Raw genomic sequence first — 14,618 nt, 5'->3', positions numbered from 1 at the left:
AAGAATGTAACACAGATGGAAATCATACAGTAGTCCCAATACGTCATTGGACCTTGCAGAATACCAAGAGGAGACTGGCCCAGGATCCAGTTAATCCAATGGCAAAAAAACAGGATGAGCAGCTCAGGGGAAACGTTCACACCAGTCCTGCCTGCTTGTGCTTGTGCTTGTGCTTGTGCTTGTGCTTGTGCTTGTGCTTGTGCTTGTGCTTGTGCTTGTGCTTGTGCTTGTGCTTGTGCTTGTGTGTAAAGCAAGTGGGTTTAGCAGTGTAAGCACCATCATAAGCAGCTGCTAAGTGTGAGTTGAGCTGTTAGGTTAGCTGTTGTCATGGACTGTCATAATGAAAGGTATTATTTCTCACAGCAGGAAACCAAGGAAGGACAGGAATTGAGCTCAGTGTAGGATTTTATATATGTTCACCCAGTACACACACAATTGTGCATCTCCCTGGTTAAGTTGAGCAACTCCTAGAGGTTTGGAATGAACATGTTGGAATAGGTTTCTGTTTGCTACAGTTTGATATTGATGTTGCCTACCATTCAGAGAATCAAACTGGAATGAAATCCATCACTGAAACAATGTTTTTATAAATAACTAGTCTCCTGTGTTCTATGTGTCTGTCTGTCTGTCTGTCTGTCTGTGTGTGTGTGTGTGTGTGTGTGTGTGTGTGTGTGTGTGTGTGTGTGTGTGTGTCTGTGTGTGTGTGTGTCTGTCTGTCTGTGTGTGTGTGTGTGTGTGTGTGTGTGTCTGTGTGTGTGTGTGTGTCTGTCTGTCTGTGTGTGTGTGTGCGTGTGTGTGTGTGTGTGTGTGTGTGTGTGTGTGTGTGTGTGTGTGTGTGTGTGTCTGTGTGTGTGTGTGTGTGTGTGTGTGTGTGTGTGTGTCTGTCTGTCTGTCTGTCTGTCTGTCTGTCTGTCTGTCTGTCTGTCTGTCTGTCTGTGTGTGTGTGTGTGTGTGTGTGTGTGTGTGTGTGTGTGTGTGTGTGTGTGTAAGTAGAGGATCTAGAGGCTTCCCAAACCACCTGAGTACTGCCGCCCCCCTCCCCGAAGGCAGTGGGCGGTCCACTGGCTTTTGGCTACTTTAGTGGTGGACCCTGCCCCTCAGGGCTATAGAATTTACAATCTGCGGAGCGGACAGCACAGTCCAGGAGCAGCAAGGACCACTGCCTCTCACACCTCAGAGTGTGTCTATGTCTGCAGTTTGCATCAGCCAGGTAACACCCCACCTTAGAGATGTGTTTTTACCTTGCCTAGTATAGTATATTTTATCCTGCATAGTATTTGTATTTACCTTTAATTGACCCTGTAAGTTGACTGACAATGTCTATAAACAGACACTACAGTGTGAATTATGAGCACATTCAGACACAATGTGTGTGCTGTACCGTATTAGATATGTAATATAAGTGGAGAGTATCAATGAATCAGAGATTTAACTGGAATGGTGAGTGGTGACTGGACTAGTAAGGTAACTGTGGTGAGCTTAAAACAGTTGTTCAGTGATGACTTGTGTGGATCTGCTTTGTTTACGATTGTGTGTGTGTGTATGTGTGTCTGTGTGGGGGGGGTGTATGCATGCATTTGTGTGTGTGTGTGTGTGTGTGTGTGTGTGTGTGTGTGTGTGTGTGTGTGTGTTTGTGTGTGTGTGCGTGCGTGCGTGCGTGCTTACTGCTGACTGATGATGGGTTGTAGAGTGAACAGGTGTTTATCTATATAGAGAAATACACACACAGACTAAAACACACACACACACACACACACACACACAAAACACACACACAAAAACACACACATGTCTCTCTGATGGGGCGCTGATATGTTCAATGTATCAATAGTGAATTCAAGGTTTTCCTTGTCTCTCTTCTTCTCTCCTCTCAGATCTCACCATCTTGATATTTGTTCAGTGTAACCCTGTCTTTCAAGCTGTGAGGAGCCACACCCCTTCGGAAGCACCCTCTCAACTACAGATCCCTCTCCTCCTTGTCCTCCTTTTCCTCTCCATAGCGGCCCACCACCCCTCCTAGGACAGAATGGACCGTTCTGTGCAGGAGCTGTGTGTGAACTTCATGATAGTCTTATTCACTGTGCTACTGATGTGGCTACTGGTCAAGACCTACCAGGACTGAACCACCAAGCATGGTCGGGGGCATGACAATAATACAAAAAAACAAAAGATTGGGGATTGGCAATAGTATAGCTATCTGTGAAGGCATGTGGGGGCAATGCCTCACATCTGCCATTGGGGGTCACTATTGTCTTAAAGATGACATAACATCCCAGCTGTTCCTCTCCATCTATTTCTATTGCATTGTCTCATTATTCTGTATTTTTTAAGTCAGACTGCATTTGTTAAAGGTGCAATATGTAAAATTCAAGCTTTCTAAAAGCTTTCTAATGGTTGTAATGACCATGTGCTGATCAGGGAATGAGATCCCTTGAAACAAATATTTAATTGTTTGATCCCAAAAAGCGATTTCTAAAATAGAGTGTCTAGGGGCAAAACTCAGTTTGTATACAAACATGTTGTTACTGGTCAGGGGTGTTCTAGGGGAGTGAACACCTTTTTGTCTCTGGTGGCTGCCTCTTTGAATCACGCGCTTGCAGAACCATAACAGCTAATGTCCGACACGGCAAGTCCATTTCAGGGGGTTATATTATTATTAGGAGGATGTTGTTGTTTGCAACTTCAAACAGAATTTTGTCCCGGTTGCCAGAGATTTGCTGTGATCTCTTCAACAAAAGCAGTTCACACAATTCTCATGTCACCCACTACATCAGTCTGTGAATCATAAAGCATTCAGTTTACACTTTTTACCTATTAAACAACTGTTATTGTATTGTGTGTGTGTGTGTTTTCTGACAATTAACATTTCCAACTTGATATTTTAAGTATGAAAAGCCACATACATTATTCCTATCATACAATATGAGAATGGAAATACCCACAGTACATACTGTACCAGTGCTGATACTGTATTGGAAATCAAGGCTGATCTTACAACCATTTGTATAAGTGGTGAGGAAAGATGCATGAACATGTAACAGTGTATTCTGAGAAATGCATATTTTTATCAGATATAGAGAGGCAGATTGATCAAAAGCATAACATGACAGCATACAAGATGATAGCAATCATTCATTAAATTAAAACTAACATGGATTTATTCATAATTAATTCATAATTAATTGAGATATAAAATCCATATGTAAAGAACATACAAACACAAGTCAAGTACACTGGCAAACAGAGTTCCTCTTTTTTTTTTAAATGTCTAACTTCAGCATCATCGAGAGCATTCTGACAAACTGCATCACAGTGTAGTATGGCAGCTGCTCTGTCTCCGACCGGAAGGCCCTGCAACAGGTGGTGAAAACCGCCCAGTACATCACTGGTGCCCAACTCCCTGCCATCAAGGTCCTCAATTGCAGGCGGTGTCTGCAGAGGGTGCAAGGCATCAGTAGGGACATCTCTCACCCCAGCCACGGACTGTTTACCCTCCTCCCATCTGGGAGGTGGTACAGGAGTCTCCGTTCCCACACCAGCAGGCTCAGGAACAGCTTCTTCCCTGCAGCTGTTAATCTACTGAACTCAGTGTGGGGGGACATGCAGCGTTCGGCCTGTACATCACTACAGGAGCTACAGGACCGTGGCCGGGGTTGTGTCGGCGAGACTTTTGTTGCACACCTGCTGCGAATTAAGTCTCGTCGGCGAATGTTTAAGATGTGTGTGCGTCTGCCATTTCAGTAAGGGAGCTAAGCTGGAGAAGGCGAGGCGACGAGAGCAGAGCAGAGCCGAGCACCGAGAGAGAGACATTGAACGAGGCTGGAAAGCCAAACCGTGCCAGCGGAACCCCTTTGTGAATAAACGGGACGAATTCCCTTATCGTTATACTGCGTCTGCCTCTGTGTATAAACGGACTGTGTTACATTGGCGCCCAACCTGGGACACAGAATACAGGCAGGATGGACACATTAACAGCGGCAATATCGAGGATAACGCTCGTCCTCGAGCAACAGACGGCCCTGCAACAGACCCAGCAGGCGACGCTGGAGGAGCTGACGGCGGCGAGGGTCGCAGACAGGGCCCTCCTCCAGGACTTCACCAGGGCCGGCGGGCCGGCGCCGGGGACCGGAGCGGCACCAGGTCCCCCCAAGGTCCAGCTGCAGAAGATGGGGGACCTGGACGACCCAGAGGCGTTCCTCGCGGTGTTCGAGGGGACGGCGAGGATCTCGGGGTGGCCGGACCGAGAGTGGGCCTACCATCTGCTGCCCCTCCTGTCAGGGGAGGCGCAGCTCGCGGCCCACAGTTTGCCGGCGGCCGCCCAACGGGATTACCAGTCCCTGGCCCGGGCGATTCGGGACCGCCTGGGCCTGACACCGGAGGAACACCGGCGCCGGTTCCGGGCCATGACAATGGAGGAGGGGTGCCGGCCCTTCGCCTTCGCCCAGCGGCTGGGGGACAGCGCATGGCGGTGGCTGGACCCCGAGAACAACTCGGCGGTGGAGGTCGGGAACCGGGTGGTAATGGAGCAGTTCCTCGCGGGGCTCCCGGCCCGCACCGCCGCCTGGGTCCAGTACCACCGCCCCCAGGACCTAAAGACCGCCGTGGGTCTGGCCGAGGACCATCTCTCCCTCCCACCGCGGGGGCCACAACGACCAACCCCGGCCCCGCGGCAAGGGGGGGGGGGCCAACGCCCAGGAGGAGCCGGGGGAGCGGAAGGAGAGAGGCCGGCGCCCGCCCCGAGAATGAAATGGCAGAAGCACACACATCTTAAACATTCGCCGACGAGACTTAATTCGCAGCAGGTGTGCAACAAAAGTCTCGCCGACACAACCCCGGCCACGGTCCTGTAGCTCCCTCTACAGGCCGAACGCTGCATGTCCCCCCACACTCAGAATCCCGGCGGTAGCCCAGCCACCCCCCTACCAGCCGCCCCCCTTCCACCCCCCAACAAAAGGAACATTGACTACCAGTATCAGGGTACCCTCCCCCCATACCTCTACTGGCTGCACACTCAGGACTTCAATTTAGCTTTTGCACTACAGCTTGTTTGCACATACCATATTTATTATATTGGTCTCTAATTATACATCTTACATACACAGTTAGGTCCCGAAATATTTGGACAGTGACACAATTTTCATAATTTTGGCTCTGTACGCCACCACAATGGATTTGAAATGAAACAATCGAGAAGCAATTGAAGTGCAGACTTTCAGCTTTAATTCAAGGGGTTGAACAAAAATATTGTATGAAACATTTAGGAATTGCAACCATTTTTATACACAGTCCCCTATTTTCAGGGGCTCAAATGTAATTGGACAAATTAACATAATCATAAATAATAATTAATAATCATTAATACTTTGTTGAGAATCCTTTGCAGGTAATGACTGCCTGATGTCTGGAACCCATGGACATCACCAAATGCTGGGTTTCCTCCTTTGTGATGCTTTGCCAGGCCTTTACTGCAGCTGTCTTCAGTTGTTTGTTTGTGGGTTTTTCTGCCTTTAGTTTTGTCTTCAGCAAGTGAAATGCATGCTCGATCGGGTTGAGATCAGGTGATTGACTCGGCCATTGCAGAATATTCCACTTCTTTGCCTTAGAAAACTCCTGGGTTGCTTTCGCAGTATGTTTTGGGTCATTGTCCAACTGTACTGTGAAGCGCCGTCCAATCAACTTTGCTGAATTTGGCTGAATCTGAGCAGACAGTATATCCCTAAACACTTCAGAATTCATCCGGCTGCTTCTGTCTTCTGTCACATCATCAATAAACACTAGTGACCCAGTGCCATTGGAAGCCATGCATGCCCATGCCATCACACTGCCTCCATCGTGTTTTATAGATGATGTGCTATGCTTCGGCTCATGAGCAGTTCCAAGCCTTCTCCATACTTTTTTCTTCCCTTCATTCTGGTACAGGTTGATCTTAGTTTCATCTGTCCAAAGAATGAATCCTTGAACATGCTGTTTCAGAACCAGGGTGGCTTTTTTAGATGTTTTTTGGCAAAGTCTAATCTGGCCTTTCTATTCTTAAGGCTTATGAATGGTTTGCACCTTGTGGTGAACCCTCTGTATTTGCTCTTGTGAAGTCTTCTCTTTATGGTAGACTTGGATAATGATATGCCTACCTCCTGGAGAGTGTTCTTCACTTGGCTGGATGTTGTGAAGGGGTTTTTCTTTGCCATGTGAAGGATCCTGCGATCATCCACCACTGTTGTCTTCCGTGGACATCCAGGCCTTTTTGTGTTGCAGAGCTCACCAGTGCGTTATTTTTTTCTCAGAATGTACCAAACTGTTGATTTGGCCACTCCTAATGTTGCCGCTATGTCTCTGATACACTTTTTTGTTTTTGCAGCCTAAGGATGGCCTGTTTCACTTGCATTGAGAGCTCCTTTGACCGCATGTTGTGCGTTCACAGCAATCAGACTAATATTGCACCAGAGTGATGGTAAGAGCAAAGTGTGGAGAAAAAAAGGAACTGCCCAATATGCACATCATACCACCTCATCTGTGAAATATGGTGGTTGGGGTGTTATGGCTAGGGCATGTACAGTATGGCTTCCACAGGAACTGGCTAACTTGTTTTAATTGATGATGTAACTGCTCACGGCAGCAGCAGGATAAATTCTGAAGTGTACAAAAGAATCTTGTCAGCCCAAGTACAAGCAAAAGCCTCCAATCTCATTGGATGGTGCTTCATCATACTGCAGGACAATAACCCAAAACATACTGCCATACCAACTAGGGGGTTTTTCAGGGCCAAAGAGTGGAAAGTTGTTGACTTGCCAAGTCAATCTCCAAATTTAAATCCTTGAATATGCATTTAATTTTCTGAAGAGGAGGCAAAACATCCTCAAAACAACAGAGCATCACCAGAGAAGATACCCGGTGTCTGGTGGGGTCAATGGGTCGCAAACTTCAGACAGTTATTGCATGCAATGTATTGTCAACAAAATACTAAACATGAATGCTTAATTTGGACATTTCATAAATCTGTCCCTTCACTTTTGGGTACCTTGGAATAGGGGGACAATGTATAAAAAGTGTTGCAATTTCTGAATGGTGAAATCAATGTGTACATAAATACCATCAAATAAAATCTCTACTTTAACTTCACTGTAATTGTTTGATTTAAAATCCAAACTTTTGGAGAGTCAAGCCAAAAGAAGACAAAATGCTTCAGTGTCCCAGTACTTGGGCACAGTATATCTCTCCACTGGACAAAAATAATTTGTATGGAATTTCCCATAGAGTGAAATGCACGGCAGATTTCATGGCATATTTCTTAACACTTACATCATATGTGGATTCATGTTGCATATCATTTTAATCAGTAGATACTAGAAAACAGTAATATGTTATTTTCTACTTGTTTACATGTAAAATATTGAATGAAGGGATGAAATAACAGCTTTTCTGTCACATTTCAAAACATTTCACAAACAATTTAAAGGGCACACATAGCTGGCACACCTTTGTCATATTTGTGTGTTCTCTACACTTTTACAAACACTATAAACCATCATTGGTGTTACTGCACCAATAATCTATTCAGGTATGGTCATTCAAAATGAGTGTGGTCTTGGCCCCAAAGCCATTTTTGCAGCCATTTTGGAAATGTCCACCAGGGGGTTATAAGAGGAAATCTGTAATGGCCCTTTAGCTACAAATGCTCCATAAGACCTGCCCTTGCTCTGTGTAAAATGTTGTGCTTTTATCACAAAAAGCACGACTTCTTAAAAGTGTGGCCTCTAGTCGCCCAACTATCGGGGAAGGACCATCAATTGCTTGGCTGGGGAGGACATCATCCATGACCCATATTTTTTTAAATGAGAAAAAAAAAAAGCAATACAGTTTTTTTGATAAACGGAATAAAAACAAATCTAATAATAAATAAAGTACATAAATACAAATCTGTGATCTTTAGGATAAGACAAAATAAATACATAGTACCCATTCATTTTAGCAGTCTTTGGTCCAAGAGTGTGTGTGTGTGTGTGCGTGCGTGCGTGCGTGCGTGCGTGCGTGCGTGCGTGCGTGCGTGCGTGCGTGCGTGCGTGCGTGCGTGTGTTGTCTCTCCTCTCTCGAGGGTTGGGTTCCATTTGATTTCAATTTAGTGAATTCAGCATGTGATTTGAACTTTTGATGTAAAATGCTTCACTTAAAAAACATTGATTTTTCTTTTGCTATTTGTAAATTATAGAATTGTAATTCAAACCTTACTTCCTGAATTGACTGAATTGAAATTCAGTTGACCCCATCCCTGCCTGTCTCTCCCCAGGGGTCTCTGTATCTGTTGAAGCTGATCAGCTGACAGTGGAACTCTGTGAGCGCTCGAGGCATTGGGGCTACTTCCTCCCACTGGCTCCTTCCACTGTGGTACACCTGGACAAGTGACAGGAGACAAGGCTGTTAGTGTGTGTGTGCGTGTGTGTGTGCGTGTGCGTGTGCGTGTGCGTGTGCGTGTGCGTGTGCGTGTGCGTGTGCGTGTGCGTGTGCATACTTTTATATGAGGTTAGAGAGGCCGGCCAGCAATCGGGAGGTTGCTGGTTCGATCCCCACTCTAGGAGGGAGCCAGATGTGAACTGGTAACTGGAAGGTTACTGGCATCATATCTAAGGCTCCTACCACGGCCGTTGTGCCCTTCAGCAAGGCACTTAACTCCTAACTGCTCCAGCGGCGCCGAATATGGCTGCCCTGTGCCCAGAGCCCAGAGCTCTGTTCTCTCTTGAGGGTGTGGTATGTGTGTTGTCTCGGGAGGGGTGTGCACGTGTCAAATTCCTACAATTGATGAGAATTGATTGCATGGCCAAATAACGAGTGTTCTTCTTCTTCTTCTTCTTTTATATACAGATTTTTTGGGGGGGGTTTATAACTGTATTTCCACCCTTACCTGAACCTCGTCAGTGACCTCATCAGGTGAGTAGTCTCCTCCCAGGATGTAAATACGATCTCTCACACCCACTGCACCGGCGTTGAAGCCTGCACACTCAAATGAGCCCTCGCCCTTCCACCCACACGTCTCAGGGCAGAAACTGTACACCTGGCCAAAAGCAATAGCAGTGTTAAAAGGTCACACAGATGGAACTGCTAAGAAGAGACAGACATCAGTGTTTGTTGTCCTTCGGACAAGGTTTGTTGTCCTCTTGAAGGACAACAAACATCATCATCAATCCATCTCTGATCTAATTACCTTGTAGGTGGAGAGATCACAGATGTGGAGAGTACTGTTCACTGATACAGCCTTGACCAGCATAGCGTGGAAGAACTGACCAAACTCTGCCACTAGGCGGCTCCACTGATCCTCAGCAGCATCGTAGCGGAAGAAGCAGTCCAGTGAAGGGTTGAAGGAGTCTGCAATCTCCATCTCCGAGCCCAGGGTGTAGATGATGCTGCCGCACACACTGGCCTCTGGGTAGTAGATGGCTGTAGGGAGGGGGCTGACTGAGGTCCAGGTTTTAGCCAAGGGGTCATAGAACTCCACCTAAACATGTTTACATCAATCAGCCACACTCTCTACACTGCTGCCCTACTCTCAAGACTGCTGTATCTAACTCTACTACAAATAATTACACTGAAAACCACACTACTCCTCCCATAACTACATCTCTCCTACCTTTAATTCTACATCATCATTCAAAGTTTATGGACTGTAGCAAACAGAAATGGTTTCTGCTTGAAACATTCCTGTTGGAGTAACAATTATTACCTCCAGTAGGCTGGGAGCACCCCCTCTCGGCCCTCTGGTTCTCCCCCCCAACACGTACAGGCGGTTGAGGGCTGTCACGGCTGTGTGCATGGTACGGGGTTTCCTCATGGCCGGAGCAGGGGTGCAGGTGCGTGTGACGGGGCAGAAGCACCACACCTCGTCTGTCGCATCGTGGAACGGCTCAGCAACATGCAGACGCACCGCCCGGCAACAGTTACCCCGGCAACCACCTGTAATAAACAGCTTAGATACAATAGAGAGGAGAGTAGAGGATATACAGTGATTAACAATTTGCCTCTAAGGGCAAATCTCAAATGACATCCTATCCCATTATAGTGCATGCACGTATGGTTAACCACAGGGATGTAGCGGTAGAAAAAAAGGTGGGTAAATGGTGGGAGAAAATTACAAACATAACGCTAACGTTAAAATATGCACATTTTTCTGCGTTTAACCTCTACTACATCACTGGTTAGTCATATGAAGCTCTGGGTCATGAAGTAGTGATCATTATACACTATATACTATAGTCACTATGGGAGGTGATTTCAGACATAGCCTGAGTAGCCTACCTTCTCGCCGTAGCTGTTAAGATAGGAACCTGGGGGGTCGGGTGTTATGATAGATCCCTCCCCCTGCCCTTGAGGAAGCTCTGTCCATTGGTCAGATTCCAGGCAGTAGCAGAAAGCGTGACGTATCTCTCCATTCTCCTCAGTTTTGTGTACATAGATGTAGCTCTGGGTGGTAGCAGGCCGGGCGTCTGTTAAGAGACCACTGAAGTCTGTTTGTCTGGTCTGAGCTTCCTTAAGGAGGCCAGAGCAGAATTCATGCCCAGAGAGAAGCTCCTCAGTCTCACCCAGGGCCTGCACACGCACACACACACACACACACACACACACACACGCAGCAAGGTGAATACACTGTTTGTGTGTGCGTGCGTGCGTGCGTGCATGCGTGTTCCGTATATTTTTGGTGTATGTGTTTTACCTGCAGTTTATGTGTGGATAGATGATGCAGCCTTAGCAGTGGGAGTAACTCTGGGAGCAGCCTCTGTCTTTCCTGCAGGTTGTGACCTATCCACCTGAGCAGTGACTTCAGAGCCACCACCTCATTGGGCACAGACAGTGCATCTGACCGCAGACACGCCTCCAACACATCCACCTAGGAGGAGATTAGAACAGTTGGCTCCCATGAGTACTAAATTTTTTCCTGCAGCTTATTCGGAAGGAAGCAATGTCCGAAAGAGAATTGTGTCAGCTCTTTCCTTACATATCTACTCTCCATACATTATCTCTGTTTATATTGCATCCAACTGAATAAGCGTTTGGTCACTTTCATGACATAAAGTCTGTCTGATCCTTCTTTATCTCATTCTAGATCCCCACCGGCATATCCAGGAAGTCCTGGGTCAAATAGAGGTTGTGGAAGTTCTGAACTACAAATTCATTGGACCGCTGGAGGAGGCAGGTGGAGCCGTATCCCTCAGCCAGGGCCAATAAAGCCAAGCAGTTGGAGAGATCAAGGGTTCCAATCAGGAAATCACCACAGGCTTGGGACAGCACGGATACCTGAACGTAGAAACAGAATGGATAAAACATCTCCCAGTCCTCTGATTATCTATTACAGTCATTTCAGTCAAGGCAGAGCTTTTATTGGAGTCATATAATGTTACATTCAAAGAAGAAATCTGTGTGCATCACACCTGGTTCTGTAGAGCAAGACTGTTGCTTCAGCCCAGCACTAACACACCTTACTCATCATCCATTCTAATCAACCACTGACAAAGAAATGTTTATTAATCAGTATTGGAAATGTTTTTGGCCACACATAGATACTGTTTTGCTTGGTGGTGTTCATTATTAGGCACCTGCAGGAACGAGGCCAGCTGAAACATCATGTCCACGTTGCCCTCAGTGATGATGCTGTCTCCTGAATAGGCAAAGTCCAGAAAAGAGCGCACCGCGGCCGGAGACTGGTTGCCCAGGGTAACCGTCCCGTCATCACGTTCACGCATGTTTACCTCGAACATGGCTCTATGGGAGAACATGGACAACCCCACACTGAATCTGCTACTACTTTGAGAGTAAGAAAAAACTAAGATGTATGTTGACGAGACACTAGTAAATTCAAAACGATAAGGTAACAGAAACCAACACACACATATACACACACACACACACACACACAGACACACACACACCTGAAGAAGTCACTGGAGGCTGCCAGGATACAGCGGTGGCAGGGGAAGCTCTGGTCCTCGACTATGATAGTGAAGTCAAATAGCAGTCCCCTTTCTCTGAATGATCGAAGCACGCTCAGAAGCTGCTGCCCATGAGCCTCAGATACCCGCAGCATGGACCTACATGCTGGAACACTGTTACTCTTCGGAGTACTGACAGGAACAACGTTGTGAACATGCTCAGGAAAGTGGCTGGGAATGCCAGACCCCTCAGAACGTTCATCCATCACTCAGTCTAGCAGACAGAATAAGAACAACTTGATTTGCCATCCAACAATGTTGACAGTGTTTGACAGGCTTATTTCAGTTGTAGGATTACTGTTATTGAATGGGTTTGAAGTAAACACACAGTCATACACCCTCTAGATCTAATCCACTTTACCCATAATGGAAATCTACCTGCATCATGGAGTAGACACTAGACAGGGTACATTCTCTTTTGCAATCAGCTGGGTGAGCTGTGGCATTGCTTAGGCTACTCTAAATACTGTGTGTAGTTTAGATGATGATCATATAACCCATGCATGTATGATACAATGTGTATCTAATACATTATTAACAATGAATTATTAACAGTAGTTAAAGATGCTGATCACTCATTTGAAACGTAATGGAAAAACTGCAGTCAAAGCGGGATGCGGGGGGACACTCATGTTTTGTCACGGATCTAGGAAGAGGGAGAATGGGCAACAACGGAGGTTTTTGGAATAAGAGGACGCAGATTAAAGGTTCACTAAAGACTGGATAGGCTTATGTGTCAAGCAAATGTTGTCTAAAGAAGTCACGATTAGAAGAAACGGGGGGAAAGACAACAAGCTGCAGCTTTTTCGGGATTTTGCATTGCATGAAAGAACTAATCACAAAGGGCTTACCAATTCACACCATCTGCGTTCAACACTAGTTACAAATTAGTCGGAGAGGAGAAGAGGAAAGGGAATATCTGTCCGTCGATTAATTGTCCGAATAGACATTATAGCCGGTGTTTACGCTGTGCGCGCGGTAGCCTGCTTGAGTTTCAACACCATGGACAGCTCCATTTCTCACGCCGCTGTTTCAGTTCACTGAAAAAGCGAAACCACGCGAGTTTATGATATTTGGCGCGTTGTATGCTGGGATCTGTAGTGTAGTTGTGGGTCAAATCTTGCAAGTACAATAATAACAAAGGTTCAAAACATTAATTAACATTTTTAAGGTAGATGAAAATGCTGATTGTCAATCCAGATTGTCAAACACGTGCACATAACTGCCAACCCTATTTGAGCCATGCCATAACGAACATAAATTGTGCTTGTGTGCGCCAGCATTCCTCAGGAGGTGTGGTGTTAGACTAGTTAGAATATCTGACATCTGGTTGTCGCACACAAAGTTCTGAATTGACAAAGACTGACACAAGGAATGAGACCAGTCTAGTAAAACAATAGACAACATTATTCATTGACCATTTCTTGATTCATTCATTGATAAAAGCAGCTCTCACAGCAGACTGAACAATATCACAACTATTACCAAATATCTGTACAGATGAATACCTTTAGGTATTCCTATATATATACCTGAATACCTCAAAATCTGCATACCTGCATACCTTTAGATCTGTATTCCTATAAATAGACTTCCTTTCCATTACATTTGCTCAAATCAATTGTAATGAAGGAAAGGACATGAGGGAAGGATGTAAGGCTACACTATTGGGACACACCCATCATGTCCTCATCACTTGTTGATGAGATCACATCTTAGTGCTGTGTCGTACTGTGTGCCCTCCCTCTTTTTGTCCTCCTTGTGTCCATGACAACCCTGAGCGGCCACCCTCCTCCTCCATCTCCCCCTGTTTCTTCTCCTCTTCCTCCTCGGATGTGATCTTTACCACAACGTTGATGATGTCATCTTCGTAGACAGGGGCAGGGTTATCATAGCCTCCCTCTTCCCAGGCCACTGAGTCCAAAGGGTCAGGGGACATTGGCAAAGCATTGAAGGTGACAAAGCCCACGAGGATCACCACCAATGACACCATGTACAGTGCTGAGAACTGGGGGAGAGGCAGGAAGACACAATAATATACAACAAGCATATCCTATATCTCTACACTCCTAAACCTGACCTGTGTCTCTATACACTAAACTACTATATCTGACCTGTACCTCTACACACTAAACTACTACGCGTGTTCTGTATATTTTTGGTGTATGTGTTTTACCTGCAGTTTATGTGTGGATAGATGATGCAGCCTTAGCAGTGGGAGTAACTCTGGGAGCAGCCTCTGTCTTTCCTGCAGGTTGTGACCTATCCACCTGAGCAGTGACTTCAGAGCCACCACCTCATTGGGCACAGACAGTGCATCTGACCGCAGACACGCCTCCAACACATCCACCTAGGAGGAGATTAGAACAGTTGGCTCCCATGAGTACTAAATTTTTTCCTGCAGCTTATTCGGAAGGAAGCAATGTCCGAAAGAGAATTGTGTCAGCTCTTTCCTTACATATCTACTCTCCATACATTATCTCTGTTTATATTGCATCCAACTGAATAAGCGTTTGGTCACTTTCATGACATAAAGTCTGTCTGATCCTTCTTTATCTCATTCTAGATCCCCACCGGCATATCCAGGAAGTCCTGGGTCAAATAGAGGTTGTGGAAGTTCTGAACTACAAATTCATTGGACCGCTGGAG

At 46.0% G+C, this 14,618-nt stretch overlaps 2 protein-coding genes across 2 annotated transcripts; one reads left to right on the top strand and one right to left on the bottom strand.

The window, feature by feature from the left end:
* The first annotated feature begins 1,912 nt into the window (after nt 1-1,912).
* Nucleotides 1,913-2,231, top strand: sln (sarcolipin). Its single transcript, XM_083696413.1, has one exon. The coding sequence runs from the start codon at nt 2,027-2,029 to the stop codon at nt 2,120-2,122; it is 96 nt and encodes a 31-aa protein (XP_083552539.1). The 5' UTR covers nt 1,913-2,026; the 3' UTR covers nt 2,123-2,231.
* A 6,016-nt stretch (nt 2,232-8,247) lies between these two features.
* Nucleotides 8,248-12,064, bottom strand: kbtbd3 (kelch repeat and BTB (POZ) domain containing 3; the record flags this gene model as incomplete). The annotated part of the gene is made up of 9 exons (XM_083694645.1): nt 8,248-8,385; nt 8,894-9,043; nt 9,194-9,484; nt 9,710-9,952; nt 10,282-10,572; nt 10,697-10,870; nt 11,095-11,277; nt 11,577-11,742; nt 11,910-12,064. The coding sequence occupies 9 exons, from the start codon at nt 12,062-12,064 to the stop codon at nt 8,248-8,250; spliced, it is 1,791 nt and encodes a 596-aa protein (XP_083550771.1).
* Between the last annotated feature and the right edge of the window lie 2,554 nt (nt 12,065-14,618).

Source organism: Argentina silus (assembly GCF_951799395.1).
Source record: "Argentina silus genome assembly, chromosome: X".
NCBI lineage: Eukaryota > Metazoa > Chordata > Actinopteri > Argentiniformes > Argentinidae > Argentina > Argentina silus.
Note: the sequence above shows the minus strand (reverse complement) of the source record. Positions and strands in the feature narration are given on the sequence as shown.